At 54.0% G+C, this 18,723-nt stretch overlaps 1 protein-coding gene across 3 annotated transcripts in view; it reads left to right on the forward strand.

Moving 5' to 3' along the window:
* Positions 1-3,049: 3,049 nt before the first annotated feature.
* ADAMTS2 (ADAM metallopeptidase with thrombospondin type 1 motif 2) overlaps positions 3,050-18,723 on the forward strand; it is a 216,276-nt gene continuing 200,602 nt past the window's right edge. Inside the window, exons 1-2 of one of the 3 annotated variants that reach the window (XM_057540004.1) lie at positions 3,050-3,358; positions 4,377-4,771. In XM_057540004.1, the coding sequence (XP_057395987.1) occupies positions 3,232-3,358; positions 4,377-4,771 (522 nt within the window). In that variant the 5' untranslated portion in view covers positions 3,050-3,231. The remainder of the gene's footprint in view (positions 3,359-4,376; positions 4,772-18,723) is intronic. The other 2 variants (XM_057540002.1, XM_057540003.1) reach the window with 2 other exon arrangements.

The following is an 18,723-nucleotide window of genomic DNA, read 5'->3' on the forward strand; positions in this document are numbered from 1 at the left end:
CACGTTGTTGGGAAGATTTTAAAGGGACTGGAGGGCTCAAGCTCACCCTGAGTTGTTCTCTTCCCTTCCCCACAACATGGGGCTGTTCTAGATTAGCGTTGCAACTCGTCCTTCAGGGGTCAGACTGGTAACAACCATGAGCAAAAGGCAGGTATAGGACAATAGGGAGTGGTAGGGACTGTCAAGTAGGAGAGTGCAAGCCAGACCTAAGGACACTCAAGTTCAATTAAAATCAAACACACATGACATGCACTTAATAAGTGTTCCAGCTGAGTTTGTTCTGTGGTCCTTGGGTTGTCTTTGGGATCTAGACTGAATAAGTAGACTTGAACAAAGAACCACTGGGGATTTCTGTGTTCCACTTTCACCTGGAGTAGAAGAAGGGGGAACAGAGAGGCAAGCACCAGTGGGTGGGGTAGCATTTTCCAGAAGAGGAAGAAGAGAGATCTGAACCATGGAGGTTTGAAGAAGTAGGGGTGACTCTTTTTTTTTTTTTTGAGCTGAGGACAAGTGATCAGGAAGCTGGGATGAGTCCACAAGGGCCCCCTACATGGAGGATTCAACCATAAATTTTGATGCATGTGTGCTTGGTTCTTCCACGCAGCCTAGCGGGGTGTCATTGTAGGGACTAAAGATGGGATGGTTAAGGGCCGTGGTCTGCCTTCCACTCATGAGGGGTCTCTGTCTGGGTGGAGCCCCAAGAAGCTGGGGGTAATTTGGGAAGGAACAGTTGCCAGGAGTGACTCAGGAGTGTCAGAGAGACAAATCTTCTTTCCAAAAAGATATTCTAGAGCTGGTTTTCCAAAGTGTGCAAGATAATTTTTTTACATGGACCCATCAGAAAATATCATGGACTCGCGAAGTGAGAGAGTCGGTCATTTTCAATTCTCCTTTTGTCCTTCTGATTGCATCAAAGGAAAGGGCTTTGCTTCTTCTAGTCTGCCTCACCACTTTTCCAACACTTGTTAATCAGCTTCAGCCTCCGTGCCTTTTGCAGGCAATAGTATTTACAATTTGATAACAGCTTTTTGTTTCATATATTTATTTTTGGCAGTTATCTTTGATTTATGGCAAGATGTTGGCTTTCCCATTTATGGTAGTGATTTAAAGTATCCTTTTAAAACTTAAGTACAGTATAAAGAAATAATGGTGGTGGTAGGAGGATTATGGTAATCACCATTAACCTAGCAGGGAAGCAAGTGAGGTAGTAGAACATCACCCTCATCAAATAGGTGAGGTTGCTGCTTGGGTCTCATTCATCTTTTGAGGCAGATGAAAGCACGACAGCCACAGGGGGAATGAGCGGAAGTGTCATGGATTCCAAGACAGCACCTAGCTGAACCCAGCTCTGGGCTGCCTGGCTTCCTCAGCCTTCAGGGTTCGACCCATGCCACTTCTTATGGGAAGTCCTCCAGGATACCTGGCTCTGGAGTCATCTCTCTTCCCATACACTGATCACCATCCACTTTCTCTGGAACCATCAGAGGTCACAAAAGTAGATGCCTGCTGGGAGTAAGGGAAGGGAACCTACAGCAACCTGCAGGGCATTTGCCCCACTTAATGGCTGATAAGCAGAAATGCAGGCCCAGTGTGGTCACACTTTCCAATTTCTCAAAAGAAGTAAGAAGTATAAATTCTTATGTGAAATGTTACCATTTTTAACACTGACAACAGATGTTCACCATGCCTGGGGGCTGGATCCTGTCTTGGGCACCCTCAGGTGTCACAGAGGAAAACGTCCAGGTGAAGATGGCCATCAAGCTTCAGTGCCCTCTGAAAATGACGGGTCCTGAAAATGACGGAACTGAGAATATGAAATCATAGCTAGAGCAAGTAGTGTAAGTCATGTGTTTTACCCATAAGACTGGGCCCTTCTGGTGGGCAGGGAGGGACCTGAGTCATCAGGCCCTGCCTGACCAAGGCCAGCGCCAAAGCCCTGGCCACACAGGCCTGGGGCAGGGTGAATGAGAAAATCCAAAGGGACAGGCGTCCACCCTCCAGGGAAGTGAGGCAGAAGTCTGGGGTCACATAGCAGAGGTGTTCCCACAGACACATACTTGGGAGTGGGTTCCCAAGGGGAAGGAAGGTCATTGTGCTGGGGGGACAGCAAACTTTGTAGGACAGGCAATGAGGATTGTGCTGGAGAGGAGGGAGTCCAGCTGGGAATGGGCTTGGACAGCAAACTGGCTCCAGGATGGAGATGCCTTGGATGCTGAGTTGGGAAAGGTGGGCAGAGCGTAGAGAGGCTATTTCAGGCAGAGCCTGGGGGTGTGCAAAGACCAGGCGTCTAGAATCCCATGTAGGATTCAGGACAGGTGAGGGAGGCAACCTGACTGAGCTCTAGCAGGCGGAGCCCAGGTCTAGGTGGAGGAGACTGTGCTCAGAGGCTGCAATGGAGGGTTGGGGAGGCAGATGGAGGGGGAGAGGGACTTCAGGCAAAGAGGAGCTGGAGACTGAGGGAAACTTGCCTCCCTCTGTAAGGGTAAAAGTTGATCTTTGGGGTGGCTCTTGTGGTGCATGCGCCCTCCTTGTAAACCTGTTTTTCAGCCTCTGGGGTCTCCAACTGGTCAAAAGGCCTGGCTCAGTCCCATGGACCAGTAATCAGGCCTCCCCACCCCTTCCCAGCTCTGCTCCCTATCCTGCCCCAGGGCGCACAGAGAGGGAGAGGCGGCCCCTCGCGCCCCAGGGCTGATGGTTGGGACCCGGGTGTTCCGAGGACTCTTTGGGTGGGGATGCTCGGGCGGGCTTTAGCTCCTCCGAGGTTTCGCGCCACGAGTGCGCGGGGCGCCGCAGAGGGTGGCCAGCAGCGGGGCTCTCCCGACCCGGCCCGCGGCGCTTTTACGCCGCCGCCTCGGGGTGTCTCTGCTTCGCTACGAGCCGGGAACCGCGGCGGCGACGGCGCGAGGAGGGGAGCGGGCGGTGGCGGCGGCGGCGGCGGCGGCCGCGCCAAGAAGCGCCGGGTCACCGCAGGCTGAGGCGCCCGCCGTCCCCGCCCTCCCCCTCGCTCGCCTTCTCCCTCCCTCCCGCCTCCCTAGCTCTCTCGCTCCTTCCCTCTCCCCGCCTCCCTCCGCTCTCCCCCGCCCTCCTCTCCGCGCCTCGCCTCCTCCGCCCCGCGCCCTGCGGTGCTGCAGCTGCGGGCGGCTCCAGCTGCCCCCAGATGTGGGCTGGGCGGCGCGCGGGGAACTTTCGCGCCGGCTGCGAGTGCGGGGCCCCGGCTGCGGTCCGGCTGCCATGGATCCGCCGGCGGGAGCCGCTCGCCGCCTGCTCTGCCCCGCGCTGCTGCTGCTGCTACTGCTGCCGCTCCTGCTACCGCCGCTGCCCGCGGACGCCCGGCTCGCCGCCGCCGCCGACCCCCCAGGTAGGTGCGGCGCGGCCCTCACGCCTCGCGACCCCAGTCGGCCGGGCTCCTCCCCGCCCCGCGTTCCCCACCGCCCCCTCCCCAGGCGTCGTCCAGCCTGACTTGGGCAAACTCCGCGCGCCCCGCCCGGGGCCAAGTTGGCCAACTTCGGGGCCGGGTTGGTCGCGCAGGGGGCGCCCTGCGGCGCACCTGGGCGTCTCGGGCCGCGGGGAGCCTCGGAGCGCTCGCGGCTCCCGGGACGCGGAGCGTGGAGACGGAGGGCCGGGAAAGCCCCGCGGCGGAGAGCGCAGCGCCAGCCCCAGCGGGTCCGGGGGAGCCAGGGCGAGGCGGCGCCCCGGCTCGCGTCCGGGGACGCTCGGGAGGAGTCGGGTGCGGAGCGCGCCGCCTTGGGCCCCGAGGAATGGTTGGGGCGACCCGGAGGGGATCCTCGAAGATCTGAGGGACCCTCCTTCACCCTCCCTGCCCTCGGACACGCGGGGAGGGGGGCCGGCAGCGGGCTAACCCGGAGCTGTACACGGAGGACAGGCCGCCAGTGCCCGGGGGAGCCGAGTCCTCGCCGCTCCGGAGGCGAGCGGTGAGGGCAGTCGGGCGGCGGGGACTGCTGAGGGGGTAGAGGCACGCGGGTAGGAGGCCAGCCGGGAATGGCTTCGGAGCAGCCCCACATACTGCCGAGGACGGTAGGTTCAAGGGGCGGAGGATGCTCTGATCGGGCCGTCCCCTGGGGAACTGTGAGGAGCCGCGGAGCCCCAACCCGGAACGGGGCAGGATGCAGAGCTCTTGGCTGGGAGGGTTCCAGAGGGTGTCGGCCCGGGGTCGGCGGGGGTCGGGAGTGGCGGCCCTGTTAACGCCCCTTCCCGGTTGGAAGAAGGCCGGGGAGGTGCAGGCTAGTTTCTGAGGGTTGCCTAGAGGAATGCCCTTCCCTTCGCAGTGGGGGAGGGGTTTGTGAGGATGCTGGACTCGGTGGCAGGGCCCTGGGATTCCCAGGTCTCGACTGGTCTAACGTCCCTTCCCATTGCAGGCTGGCCCCAGGGGCACGGAGCGGAGCGCATCCTGGCGGTGCCGGTGCGCACTGACGCTCAGGGCCTCTTGGTGTCCCACGTGGTGTCGGCGGCGACGGCGCAGGCTGGGGTACGGGCCCGCAGGGCTGCCCCTGTCCAGATCCCGGGTTTCTCTGGAGGCAGCGAGGAGGACCCTGGCGGCCGCCTCTTCTACAATGTCACGGTCTTCGGCCGAGACCTGCACCTGCGGCTGCGGCCCAATGCCCGCCTCGTGGCGCCCGGGGCCACGGTGGAGTGGCAGGGCGAGTCGGGCGCCACCCGCGTGGAGCCCCTGCTTGGGACCTGCCTCTACGTCGGAGACGTGGCCGGCCTGGCTGAAGCCTCCTCTGTGGCGCTCAGCAACTGCGACGGGCTGGTGAGTACGCACTTCTCTCCCTTCTTTCTGTCCATTGCCCTCGCCTGGGCTTTGGAAGCCGTTTATCTGGGAGTCCCCTGGGAGGGCAAGGCCTGTACTGAGGACCTTCTCTGCACCCCTGTGCTTAGGGACCACTGGGTACAGACTGAAGGGGTTGGCTGGAAGGCAAGTTGTTTCTATTGGACAGAGAGGGTGATTTATGCAGGGGGAAGGCCACATTTCCAAAGCACTTATCAAGTAGAAAAGTGTGGTCTCCCTTATGCCTGCAGGCACAGGTCTTCATCTTGCATCCAGATGTGTGTATATCTCTGTTAGTGCGTGCATCTGCACACGTGTTTTGGAATGGGTACGAGTACCTGAGTACCTGTGTACTTGTGTGAACATGTGAATGTGCCGTTGTGTCTTGTCCATGTGTGTATCTGCAGGTTTCTGTTCATTTGTGTGCCCGTGTCTGTTGAGTGTGTTGCTGTGCATTGTGGCATGTGTGATATTTGTGTGGGGGCATGTGTGCTGGCAGTTGGTCTTCTCGTTTCTGTGTGTGCAAGTGGTGCCAGCCTAGGGAGCAGGCAGTGGTGCTGAAATACCCAGTTATCCCTCTGCCCCCTGGCTGACCGGGAACCACTGATTTTTATGCTGTGGTTTCCTGTTGGACTTCAGCTGGTTATTTGAAAAGTTGGTTTTCTCTCTCTATTTTGAGCCAAGGCGAGCATTTGGAAATGCAACCTCTGGTGCCCATGGGCAGCCCCTGAAGGACAGGAGAGGCTGGGGAGTGGGTCCCTTTTGGGACTGCCTGGGCCACTCAGTGTGACCAGAGCCCTGGGAAGTTCTCCTGCTTCTTAGGGCCTAGGGGGAACCATGGCCTGGCATAAGGGGTCCTCGGAGGAAGCCTGGATCAATGCTCAGGGAGGAGGCTGACATTGGCGGTGCTCTATCCGGCCACCCCGAGGCCTGGCACGTGGCAGAAGCCACTGCAGTTTTCTATTTTGGATTGGGTGTGTGGTGGTCAGGCTGGCTGTGCTGGCCAGACATCTGAAGCCGCCCACCATGGGTTCCACTCTAATTGCTGCTCAGGGGACTCCTACTCTGAGCAAGTGGCCTCTCTCCCAGTCCTGCTGGTCCCCAAGCCCCCTGTCCTCAGTCTCGCCCTGCAGGCTGCAGAGCCAGCAATTACACAAAGCCCCACAACCGCTGGCGTTCTTTTTATGGAGACACAGGAAATGTCACTTGTTGCTTCGGAAAATCACTGCCTTTGGCTGGATTTAGTTAGAACCTGGGCGTACTGCAAACGACTATAAATGTCCTTGGAGGAGCAGGGTTAACACCGTGCAGCCTTTTATATCCTTGTTGCCTCTGAGGCTGCCCTGGACCTCATACGTGCATCTCATTTTACACTGGAGGTGAATTTCCTAAATAAAAGGAAATTGGTGCTGGGGGCTCGGGGGGTGGCCTGGGCTGGGGTGGGGGAGTTGACATGGAGGTAGTCTGTTGCTGGGCCAACTCCTGTGTGCTAAGTAATACTTAATGGAGAGCATTTCAGGGAGGCTTTGTCCATGTATCATTCATTCTGTGATTTGTTTGTTCAGCCAGCACCTCCAAGCGCCATTGTCCACTGTGCTGGTCAGAGATGTAGCTGGCCTGGTGCCCACCTGGGGCACACATGCTCAGCTGATGGGCTGGGGCCCACTCTGGTTAGGGCTTGGAAAGCATGCTCCTGGCGGCTATTTGAAGAATGAGTTGCCGGGGGCAAAGGCACAGAGGGAAGAGCATATGCAGAGAAGTACCAGGTGTGTATCGGCTTGGTCAGAACAGGTGCAGTGAGATGTCAACATGTACTGGACACACACCGGCAGAAGTACAAGACACAGCTGGAGAGAAGACTGGAGTTGGAAGAGGGACTGTCATCTGCCTGAATGGCCTTGAATGTTGTCAGTGAAAACTGGTCTTGAGATAGTGGGGCAGCATCATTAGTTCTTCTTCTCTTTTTCCTTCTTTCTTCTTCATGTGTGTGTGTCTGTTCTGATCTTATACCACTTAATTCCTTAGCCCGTTAAGTCCCTCTGTGCATCAGTGATAGGCCCACTTGCTAAGGGCCCGGGGTTTAAACGTCATGTTTCTGGTTCACAGAGACCCTGTGGGGGAGGATTCTTCATCCCTGGTTTACAGATGGGCAGCTGAGGTTCTGGAAGGTTGAGTGACTTGCCCAAGGCCACACAGCCTGTGGTGGCAGGAGTCTGGCCTGGTTCTGTCCAGCCCCTTCTGCCATGGTGCTCCCAAGTCTGGGTGGGTAGAAGCCCCTGAGGTGTAGTAATAGAAGCTGTAATCCCTAGGCACTCCCTCTCAATAGTCCTTACAAGGCTACATGCATCTCATCCTCCCAGCAGCCATGCCACACAGTACCCCTTAAGCTCTGCAGCCCTGCTCTTCCTTCACAGATAGTGAAACACACTGAAGCAGGTGTGTCAGGCTGCAGTGTGTGCAGATCCCCAAGGATCTTGTTAAAATTCAGATTCTGAGTCAGTATGTCTGGGGTGGGGTTTAAGGTTCTGCATTTTTAATAAGCTACCAGGCTTGTGCTCCTGGGCTTCGGGACTGCCCTTTGAGAAGCAAAACTCTACACCCCCATTGCTGCAAAGGAGTACTACAGGATTACACCACAAGTTTCTCTGAGCAAATGCGGTTCAGTGGACAACTGGTGTGGGAAACGCTGCACCTTTGCTTTCAGCCTGGGAGATTTAAGGAGGCCCACTGGGTTCTCTGAGAAGTTCTGTAATAAAGAAACCTCTTGAACTCCGTGTAATGCGGTACTTCCATGCAGATGGGACCATCAACACCTTCTTTGCAGAACATGTGGAACTAGCCTTCCTGGAAGACGTGTGGAGAAACCATGGAGCAGGGTTACAGCAGGCAGCTGTGGTCTTACAGCTTAAGTTTAGATGCTTAGGTGGGACAAGCCTCTCCCAAGAGCCATAGGCCCTTTCAGGCCTATCGTCCTGCTCCTGGCCTGGGACACACATTTGCTCATATACTTGCTTGGTCCTGAATTTGTTTCTCCGCCTTAAAGGAAGGCAGTGGTAGCTTTGTTTTCTGTGGACAGGAGTCTCCTAATCTATTCAGCACGAGGGGATTCTTATGGTCGGCATCCTTTCAGTCACAAGCGAAGGAAAACTCAAGTCGAATTAGTTTAAACAGAAACGGGCAGTTAGCAGCTCACATAACGGTCAGTCTTCAGGCATGGCTGGATCCAGGTGCTCCTGTCATTAGGACTCTTGCTGTCTCTTGCCTCTGCCTTCTTATGTGTTGGCTTTGTTCTCAGGTGGAGTCCTTCTGTGGTAAGTCAAGGGGCCCCACCGGTGCTGGCTGGCATCTTTTTCTGATAATTCCAGCTGAGTCCTGGGTAGCACTCTCTTCAGGCTGGGGCCAGATGCTCCCATGAGAATCAGGACAGGAGATATGCTGAACCCCATGGATGGAGAGCGCAAGGGGTGCTGCTCCCTATAATGATATGAGGTTGGAACCTGGGTGTGCCAAGGTGAAAATTCTACTAGAGTCAGGTAGAGGTACAGACTCAGGAAATGCCATGTGCTTCATAAGACATACCATATACTTTATTTCCAGAGAGGTTGGTAGGTGTAGTTTCCAGGTTCTTTTACGGTCACTAGACAGGTATAGTTCATCATATTCACAGGGAAAGGTTAACATTTGCCTTTTTACAATGCGTGAGAAAGTAATGCTTAACAAAGGATTCCTGTATATCTCATTGCTATGGAAGAGTTTTCTAGTACCTCTCAGGCCACATGATAGGTGTACTAATTTCACATCATTCTTACATGCTCATTAAAAACCCAATGAGAAGCCTGTTGACATAAAAAGTAATAACAGAACGTCACAGTTCACTGTGCCCGTATTATGTGCCAGGCTTTCTTCTGAGCACCTCATGCTGTATCACCTTGATTAATCCTCACAACACCCTATGGTGTATGCTGATATTATCCCCATTTTACAGATGAAGAAACCGAGATAGCTTACTTCAAGCTTTGCAGTCTGTATTTAAACGCATGTCTGTTTGGTTCCAAGCCCAGCTCACTACATGTTATTGCGTTTTTTGCACACCAACAAAAAGAATAAAAATGAAGAAATGCATTTCTTTAAAACATTTCTAGTCAACTCCTGGAGACCTTCTCAGTCAGCGGCATTGACTGTTGTCAGTGTCAGTGAGTGGGAGCTGGGAGCAGGTCTGGTGGCCAAGCGGCTTGGTGACTTGTGGCTGACTTGCTCTGGGCTGCAGCTCCTTTCAGGTGGCCTGAGTCCTCGTGGCTAGGTGATGGCAGTGGGGACTCCAGTAGGATGGAAGCACCCTGCCATACCTCTGTCTCCCTCATGCAGTGCAGCTCAGGGGACCTCTCTGGCCTGGTGTTTCTGGTTGGCAAGGCCATTGGTGGAAGCGTCCATGGGCTGGGCAGTGACTCTGTGAGGCAGGCTCAAGGGCTGCTGCCTTGTGGGCTGGCGCTCCCCTGCTGGGCTGCCATCCTGGCCAGGCACCTGCTCTGTATAGTCTTGATGGGCATTAAAAGTCACTAAGGGCCACAGAAAGAAGTCATTTCCTGGCCTAAGGGACTGAATTGAGTTTCATTTTTCCTAAAAAGGCTGCTGTCTTTTAGGCCACACACTGGGCTCCAGCTGGTTCAGGTGCTGGAATGCGGAGTGCAGGTGCAGCAGGCTTGGGCTGCAGGGCTGGGGGTGAGAGGTGTGTGGGACTTGCAGCTGCCCTTTGTAGGGTCTTCCTACCTTTCACCTCACCTTGGCACTGCCTGGAGGGCAATGAGAAGGTCTCAGGAACACCAAAGAGGGGCTGCGGGAACGTCCGGGTTCCCTGGGTGTTGGGGCTGCTCAGGTCAGAGGAGCAGAGGTACCTGCTTGGCCCCTGCTCTTGGCAATCTACACAGCTGCCCAGGGTGGTCTCAGCCTCCTCCATGGCTTATTATTCTCCTTGTTGTTTAAGACTTGTTCAGTTTAAGTGGCAGAAAACCAACTTGGATGAAACAAACAAGGGATGTCATGGGCCCAGTTATCCTTGGGGTCCTGAGGAGTTCCAGCTTCAGGCATGGCTGTATCTAGCAGATTCAGGGCTGCTTTTAGAACATGCTTTCTGTCTTTCAGCTCTGTCAGTGTCTGTGTTCATCTCAGGATGGCTCTACCCATACCCAGGATGCACTCCACCAGTGCAGCTCCTGGCTTAACTTCTCTTCCATGGTAGCAATCTCTTGGAAATGGAGAGCACTCCTTTTTGGATGGTTCTTGCTAGAGTCCTGGGGAGGGCTCTGATGGGTCCTACTTAGGTTATAGGCCCACCTTTAAATCAATCACTGTGATGTGGGCCTGGCCAGAGTCTCTTGCCCCTCTTTGGGGTTGAGAGTGAGGGTCAGATCCCCAAACTCTGGAATGGATTGGGGTTTTATCGTAAAAGCAAGAGGAAGGACCAGTGTGCTGGGCTGCCACTCTCCACCCAGACTTCAGGCCCTGCATCTGTCCTGAATCTCTTCCTGTGCTCCAGACTTGCCTGTCCAGCTGCCTTGGGGGCTCTTTCCCTGAGTGACCCCATGCTTCTGAAATGGAACACAGGTCTCTCTACTCTCTTCCAGACCTCACCCTTCACTTGAGCAGGAATCCCAGGATCGCCCTTCCCTTCCCACTCCATGACCACCACATCCAGCCAGTCATCATCCTAGACATCTCCGGACTTCATCCCAGTTCCCATCTTTCCACCACACTTAACTCCAAGCTCCGACTTTTGCCCATGTGATCCTTAGCCACTCCAAATTGGAGCAACTCTTTCCCCCCACAGCTGCCAGGCTGATTTTTGTAAACCACACATTCAATCATGTCACTCCTTTGCTTAAGACATTTCTTAAGTGGTGGTCTTAAGTGGTCTTAAGTCTTTCTTAAGTGGTGGTCTTAAGTGGTTCTTATTGCCCTTAAAAAAAATCCAAACTCAGAAAAAAAAATTCAAACCCACTGGCCTGGCATACAAGGCCTCCCATGACCTGACCCAGTAGCCTTCAGCCTCGTCTGTCACTGTGTCCCGCCTCATGCCTGTGCTCCAGTCACATCAAGCTTTCAGTTTCTCCACCACTGGACACTCCCATCCTAGGCTCTTTGCACAGGCTGTGCCCTCGCCTGGACCACTCTTATCCCTCCCTCTTTACCTGGCTCACTCTGTAGGTCTCAGCTAAATTGCACTTCATCCAGGAAGCTGTCCTAGACATTCACATGCCACGTTGTACCCCATGCTTCTTTGGTAACTTGTACTATGGGCAACTTGTACCTGGGCCCACAGGGCCCAGCTGCACCTGGGGGGAGCTCAGCTAGGGGCCGTGAAATGAGTGTGCCTGGGGAGTGGGGGCTGGAAGCCTGTGAAGTTCCTTGCCCCCTAAGAGCCTGTGCCCCATGCCCAGGGATGGCCCACCTCTCCTTGTATGCTTTGCTGCAGACCCCAGAATGTCCACACTCAGTGGGGTAGGCCCCCTTGGAGAATGGCCAAAAGCTCTGCTTCCTTTCCCACAGGAAAGCACTTGTGCACACATGTGGTTTTGCACAGTTTTCTTGCTCCCACTTTGGGGTTCATGAAACGTGAGTTCAAAACCCGTGGTCTAAATGAAACTACGTAAGGGAGGAAGCCACTCTGAGCCTGTTTGGAGGAGGAATGGGGGTGGTGAAGAGACCTTGGACTGGGCTCTGGCAGGTCATCGTGCAACTCTGGGCAAATACTCCCACCATGAGCCTCGGTTTGTCCAGTGACAAGTGGGGCTGGATCAATGATTTCTGAGACCCTTCTAGGGCAACTCTGGGTTTCTTAGGGGCCAAATGGGGACCAGTTGAGGGGATCAGGCTGATGGAGAGGTGGGGACCCTGGCTAGTCTATGCCCTGCCTCCCTTGATAGATTGTTGGCCCTCAGGAGCATGGACTCCTTGCTGCCAGACCTATGGATGTTTCTTCAGGGAAGCTGCTTTTCTGAGTCTGCTGATATCACGTGGGCAGATGAATCCAGTGTGAATCCAGTGAGCTCTGAGGTCCCCTGACTGGGCCTCCAGAGGCATATGTGGAAATGTTGAGAGCTATGCTGGCAGCAGGATCGTTGGATGGGCCAGGGCTCCCTGCAGGCAGGGGCTGTCTTCGAGAACTTGCTGAGAACCCAGCCTTAGTTCATCACAGCTACCCCATGCCCTCTTCTGGGGCATCCACAACCTCCTGTCTGGCCTCCTCACCACTTCTCACTGAGTGCCATTTGGCGGGAGGGAAGGGGCTTCCCAGGGGCTCTTTCCTGCTGGGACTGGGGAGGGATGTGCACTGACCTGTGACTGCCATGGTGGAGGCTGGCTTGTCAGGGGTTTGCGCTAGGGGTGGCAGAGCAGCAGCCCACGGCCCCTGCCCACCTCATGGTGGCCCCTCAGAATGGTGTAGGCATGTCTGTGGTCTGAAACCCAGACTCAACAGGCTTCAGCAAATATGGCATCTGAAGGCACTTACAGTTGTCCAAATCTTACAGGCAGGGGCTAGAATGGAGGTTGTCAGGGGCTGAAGGAGGGAGATGGGGCGTTGTTGTTTCGTGGGTACAGAACTTCAGTTTTACAAGAAGGAAAGAGTTCTGGAGATGGATGGTGGTGATCATTGCACAACATTATGAATATAGTTAATACCACTGAATTGTACACTTAAAAGTGGTTAAGATGGTAAATTTTATGTTATACGTATTTTATTTTATTTTTTAATATTTATTTATTTGGTTGTGCCGGGTCTTAGTTGCGGCTCGTGGGCTCCTTAGTTGTGGCTCACCAGCTCCTTAGTTGTAGTATGTGACTCCTTAGTTGTGGCAGGTAGGTTCCTTAGTTGTGGCTTGTCGGCTCCTTAGTTGTGGCATGCAAACTCTTAGTTGTGGCATGCCTGTGGGATCTAGTTCCCTGACCAGGGATTGAACCCAGGCCCCTGCATTGGAAGCGTGGAGTCTTATCCACAGCACCGCCAGGGAAGTCCCTGTTATATGTATTTTACCACATACACACAAAAGGCATCTGAGGACTGGTGGGATGGGGTAGGTAATTCAGGGGTGGAGTGGCGCCCTTGCTTGCCCAGCCCCCTCTCCCCAGTGTGACTCTGTTCCTTGGTGGACTATTGGCTGTAGTTGCACCCACACCCCTCACATCCCCCAGGTATAACCAGGTGCAAAAGGGAAACAGACTACTTTTTGGAGGTTCCTGCCACAGTTCTGACTTCACTCTGAACGGACAGGCTTAGGTCATGGGACCTTTCCATAGCCAATCACTGTGGCCCAGCAATGCATCGTGCAGGAGCATAGTGAAGCCTGACTAGACCCCTCATGAAGGCCAGCATAGTTGGTCACCGATCTCTGAGCCTCAGCCCAAGGAGGCCAGCTCTTTCTGCACCATCTTCTGTCACATTGCCATCCCTGCACTGACTCCACTGCCTGGTTGTGTGTTCCTGGCATTGGTTCCCGAGTGTAAGGATGCTGCTGCTTCAGGTGCTGGCAGGTTTCAGGTTTCCCCTGCCTGATGGCCAGCCTTGACTGCCCATCCTCCCGTATGCCCAGCACTTAGTGAGTGAGGAGTGACCCAGCATCAGCTGGGAGGCGGGGGAAGGCTGGGTCTTCACCCAGGCCTGCTGTGAGGACCACAGACGCCACAACCTGCGTGAGTAGAGGAGTCATCGAAGGGCTCGTCCGCTCTGAGCCACAGGGATGCCCCCCCCGCGCCCCCCCCCCATGGCCTGGTGTGTCCACTCAGCATAGAGGATGGCTTTGCTGTGTGGTAGCCTGAGCTGTGGCCTGGGCCTCCTCATTCTGGTCTCTGAGATCTGTACGGTCAAGTATGCATGGGGCCTCTCTTGGGACCATGGGTCTGTACTGGCAGGCAGATGAGTCCTTGATTACCCCTACTGCCCTCCTGCACTCGGGCAGACTGGGGGGTTTTGTGTTGCTGCCAGAACACAGCAGGCTGCTGGTGTATGTGAATGTGTGTGCATGTTCCTATACATGGGATGTGTGTGTATATGTATGTGGAAATGTGTGCATGTGTATGCATATCTGTATGAGTATGATGTGTGTGTATGTGAGTGTGTGTGGGTATCTATGCGTATGCCTGTGTGCATTTAAGTAAGCATGTGTGCGAGTGTGTGTATTCAAGTGTGAGTGTGCATGTGTGGTCATGTATGTTCTTGGCAGGGGTTTCCTGCAGGGGAGGGGACTGAGGTGGGATGGAGGGACTGAGGGGATGACTCCAGCCCCCTGAATCTTGGTGCCGCCTTGGGCACCCCCTCCCCACAGTGGCAGGCATTCTGGAATGGGAGGGCCCAGGTAGGAGCCTCTCGCTCTGCTGCGTATGTTTCATATTAAATGTCAGCTGTCCACTGGGTCTGCTGTGCTGCCATTAATATGGAGAAGTTATTACTGAGCCTGGAGCCGGCTCCTCAGGCTGATGCATGAATTTCAATTACACTGCGTGTCTACTCCAGGGCCTGTGGAGCGGGGCACACAGCTTCTGCTCCGAGGCAGAGGAAACCCTAGCGTCTAGGACCAAGGCTCAGGCAGGCTCTGCACTGCCCTACCCTGCCCTTTACATTTCAGTGATCACCATGGTGAGCAGTGGACTTAGTGTGGGCTGGAGGCTGCCATGTCACGTGGTCAGCTTTGCCCTGCGCAGCTGGGCAGCCTGGACAAGGGCCACGAACACTGCCGAACGTCAGTTCCTTGGATTGCCAACCTCACTGGGCTTTGGAAGGGTGGGTGCACTTAGCCCAGGCCCCGGGTTTGGGAAGTGTTGGCCGTTTCTGTGTTTCATTGCATCTAAGATGCCATCAATTATAGGGTGCCACAAGGAAGAGGGGACCCTCCCAGCTAAACCTCACCACTGCACCTTAACCGCAGTCCCGTGAGGTGTAGGCACCAGCCACCCCGCCCCTAGTTGCTCTGAGTGGTGGGCTGTTTTTCCTGCCCTGCTCACTTTGCTTCCTTAGTGTGCGACTGGCTTCGTCCACTTCTGGGTGTCTTCCTCTCTTTGGTAAAGGAACGAGGTTACAGTCCTTCCTCCAGGGACATTCCTCATGGATGCCAAAGCTACACACTCTGTCGTCTCTGTGCCTTTCTGCACACACTGTAATTTTTTGCATCACAGTGTGACTTCTTGAAGACATTTTGGGCGGCAAAGGTCTCAACACAAGAAATGTTGACCCTACAAGTAACTCAAGCGAAGTAATGGCAATACGAAACACCGTGGCAGAGTTGGTGTGTGCCAGGCAATGCCAAGCCCCCCCATGGCTGCTGCCAGCTGCCGGCAGTGATAAGACCCATTGATTTCATCCTGAGTTTGGATGTGGTAAATGTGAAAAATGGGTGTCTTAGAGTCCCGGACACATAGTTTTATTATTATGATGATGTTACAAGTGATTTCAGGGCCTAAGAGCCGGCACGTAATTCCCATGCTGGGGAAGCAGGGCAGTGGCAGAGACTGGGCTGTTCAGACTGGAGGGACAAGCCCTTGCCGGCTCTGTGAGCAGAACATTCAAAGATTTATCTTTGAGGGACTTCCCTGGTGGGATGCGGGTTCGATCCCTGGTCGGGGAACTAAGATCCCACATGCCGCAGGGCAACTAAGCCTGCGTGCCGCAACGAGGATCCCGCGTGCCGCAACGAGGATCCCACGTGCCACAACAAGGATCCCGCGTGCCGCAACGAGGATCCCGCGTGCCGCAACGAGGATCCCACGTGCCACAACAAGGATCCCGCGTGCCGCAACGAGGATCCTGCGTGCCGCAACGAGGATCCCACGTGCCACAACGAGGATCCCGCGTACCGCAACGAGGATCCCGCGTGCCGCAACGAGGATCCCGCGTGCCACAACGAGGATCCCGCGTGCCGCAACGAGGATCCCGCGTGCTGCAACTAGCACACGGCACAGCCAAAAAATAACAACGACAACAAAAAGAGATTCATCTTTGAACCTGGATATTTCTCCTTTGAAAACAGGGATTGGAACCACATGGCAAATAGGGTGTATTTATGTTTCATGCAAGGTATGTCTAAGGCTCAGCGGTGGCCAGTCTGATTGAGACAGAGCTTCTGGAGGTATGATAGAAACTGGCTCAAGAGCTGTGAGTATGTATAATTTTTTAAATGAATTATGCCACATACTGTCTCCAGTCAGTTGCAAATGAAACCTCAGGTCTGATATCACAGATAAATTCTTTTCTTCTTTCAGCCTCTTCTTGTACCAGTACTGAATCCTGCTCAGTATAAGAGCTTTAAATCTCTAATATCTAAAGTACTGGCTACTTGACAGCTGTGCTGTTCACTACTGTGGTAGCTACAAGCCACTTGAGGCTGTTGGCTATTTGAGATGTGGCTGGTCTGAACTGAGAGGTGCTCTTGAGTGTAAAATATACTCCAGAATTCAAAGACTTAGTATCCAAAAACAGAATAAATAAAATAAAATATCTAATTGATAAATTTAAAGTATTGATTACAGGTTAAAATGATAATAGCCTGGATGTGTTGGGTTAAGTAAAATATATTGCTGAAATTAATTTCACCTTTTTTTTTTAACATGGGTACATGCGACATATTACATTTCTGTTGGGTAGTGCTGCTTTGAAACATCTGGCTGGATACTCCCCATTTCGCTGTTATTCTTTTGCACAATTTTCTTGGCTGGTCACATCTGTTTATTGTTTCAGTTGAATTTTAGAATTGTTTTATCAGGTTAGAAAAATCCCTTGTGAATTTGATTGACATTAAATTAAACTTAGAAACCAATTAAAGGAGGAATGGACAAAATTTGTAGTATTTACCAGGAACATGGTGTATTTTTCAATCGATTTAATTCTGCTTTGATGTTGCTTCGTAAAGTATTACATACACATTTTTTTATATGGGTCACCTATTGTTTTAAATCACGGCCATTTCAAGGATATTTTTCTTTTTGCCATTGTGAATTGAATCATTTCCATCTATCGCTGGTATACAGGATGGCTATTGATTTTTATATAATTATCTTTTATCAGGATGCTTGATTGAACTCATTAATTTTTTTTTTTGAACTCATTAATTCTAATACATCTTTGTGAATTCCCTTGGGTTTTCTGTGTATACAGTTGTCCTATCTGTAGACTGTGGTAATTCTGGAGGCTCATTTTCAATCTGTGCCATCTAGAACCTTTGGAGTAACGTTAAGTAACAGCAGTGGCTTTGCGTATCCCTTTCTGCGCCTGCCTCTGATGGAGACGCCCCTGGCGTTTCTCTGCTTGCTCGTGGACTAAGATGGATTTCATGCGAAGGCAGTATCCTTTGAATTCTAGTTTTCATTAGCAAAGGAGCTGAAATCTAGATAAAATGTGTCTAACCCTCACACTGCCACCACCCTCCTTAAAGGCTAAAGGCATTGCAGTTCCCAGGGACTGTGTCTCCTGCTGTCCTGGACCTCAGGGCTGCTGCCAGGTCCCCTCAGTGGCAAGCTTGCTGGCCCAGAATACAAGCCAGCCCCTGTGTGCAGCTGTCAGCCACTCACAGGAAGCGTTTGTGGGGTGCGGGGAGCTTTGCCGAGGAAGGTGTAGGAGGCTGCACTGCCCAGCCGTGCAGGTGGGTCCCTGTAGAACAGGGACTGGTTCTTAGAAAGCCCATCTGTGGGGGAATTGTCACTTTGACGGCAGGTTCCCCTCCTCTCAGTGATGTCTCTCCCATCCTCCAATTTCTCTGGGGCAAGCCTCCTGGCTCCTCCTCTCCTGAGTCTTACAGAAGACTTTGTCCCCCTTTCTGAGTCACTGGTACCTGCTGACCCAGGCCCCCTACGTCCCGCTGTTACCTTTATTCCCACATGCTTCTAGAAGGTCTTTTTCCAAAGACTGTTGCCCCCTAGAGGAAATCTGTGGCCTGTAAAAATAAATTTGTTTTCCATCATGTTATCTGTCTGCCCACAGACAGGCGTGGGTTTTGGGCAGCTTTGAACAATGCCTGTGCCTAGGCCTCACGCTGAGAGATTCTGACTCATCAGACCTGGGCAGGACCTGGGGGTCAGGAGGTGTGAGGTTGGACGGAACCAGGTTCGGGACCCTGCACTTCTTTTGCTGGCCTGTGACCCTCAGTTTCCCTACTTGCGATGCCACCTGCCTCGGAGGGCGTCTGTCTGTGAGGAAGTGACAGGGAATGAGGCTGGCTGGCCTCAGTCCAAAGGAATGTCGTGGGGAGATTGGGGCGAAGGGAGATGTTGGCCAAGAGGGACGGCCAGGCCTCCAGGCGGCCTGGGACCAGGGGAGCTGCCTTTGGGGTGGTGGCTCCTGACCCCCTCTGCTCCCTCACCTAGGAATTCAGAGTCTGGCAGAGGGAGGACACCTTCCCTTGCATGGCCATCCCAAAGGCTGGCTCTGCACGCTGCAGGCACGTGGAACTCAGTGGGCACTGATGCCGCAGATCCTGTCAGCAGGGTAGGCACAGGGGCGTCCTCCTCCTTGAAGCCCCCCCAACCAGACTGCAGGCCCTGTGAGGCTCCCAACCTTATCCCCTCCCTTCTGCTCTCTGCACCCGCCGGCTGACCATTAGCCACTGGCCTGAGCTCACTAGCTCCAAGCTGGGGTCTGGGCGTCCGGGTGCGTGGGTCCGTCACAGCCTGGAGTGGCTTGTCTGAGACCCGCATGCACAGAGCAAGGAGAGGTCCTGGCCCCGGGCTCAGCTCAGCTGACAGAGGGCGGGCCTGTGTCTCCTAAGCAGCTCCCAAACAGGGAGAGGTGGAGGGTTTGGGGGTAGTGCTGGGTCCTGGCTCACAGGCCCCTGGCATCCCTTCTCTCCCTCTCTCTTCCCCGCCTTACCCCTCCCTCCCCTCCCCTCTTGTCCCTTGCTTCCCCTCTGTCTCTTTCTCTCTTCCCCCATCCTCCCCTTCCCTCCTCACTCCAGCCC

Source organism: Balaenoptera acutorostrata, chromosome 2, assembly GCF_949987535.1.
Source record: "Balaenoptera acutorostrata chromosome 2, mBalAcu1.1, whole genome shotgun sequence".
In the NCBI taxonomy this organism is placed as follows: domain Eukaryota; kingdom Metazoa; phylum Chordata; class Mammalia; order Artiodactyla; family Balaenopteridae; genus Balaenoptera; species Balaenoptera acutorostrata.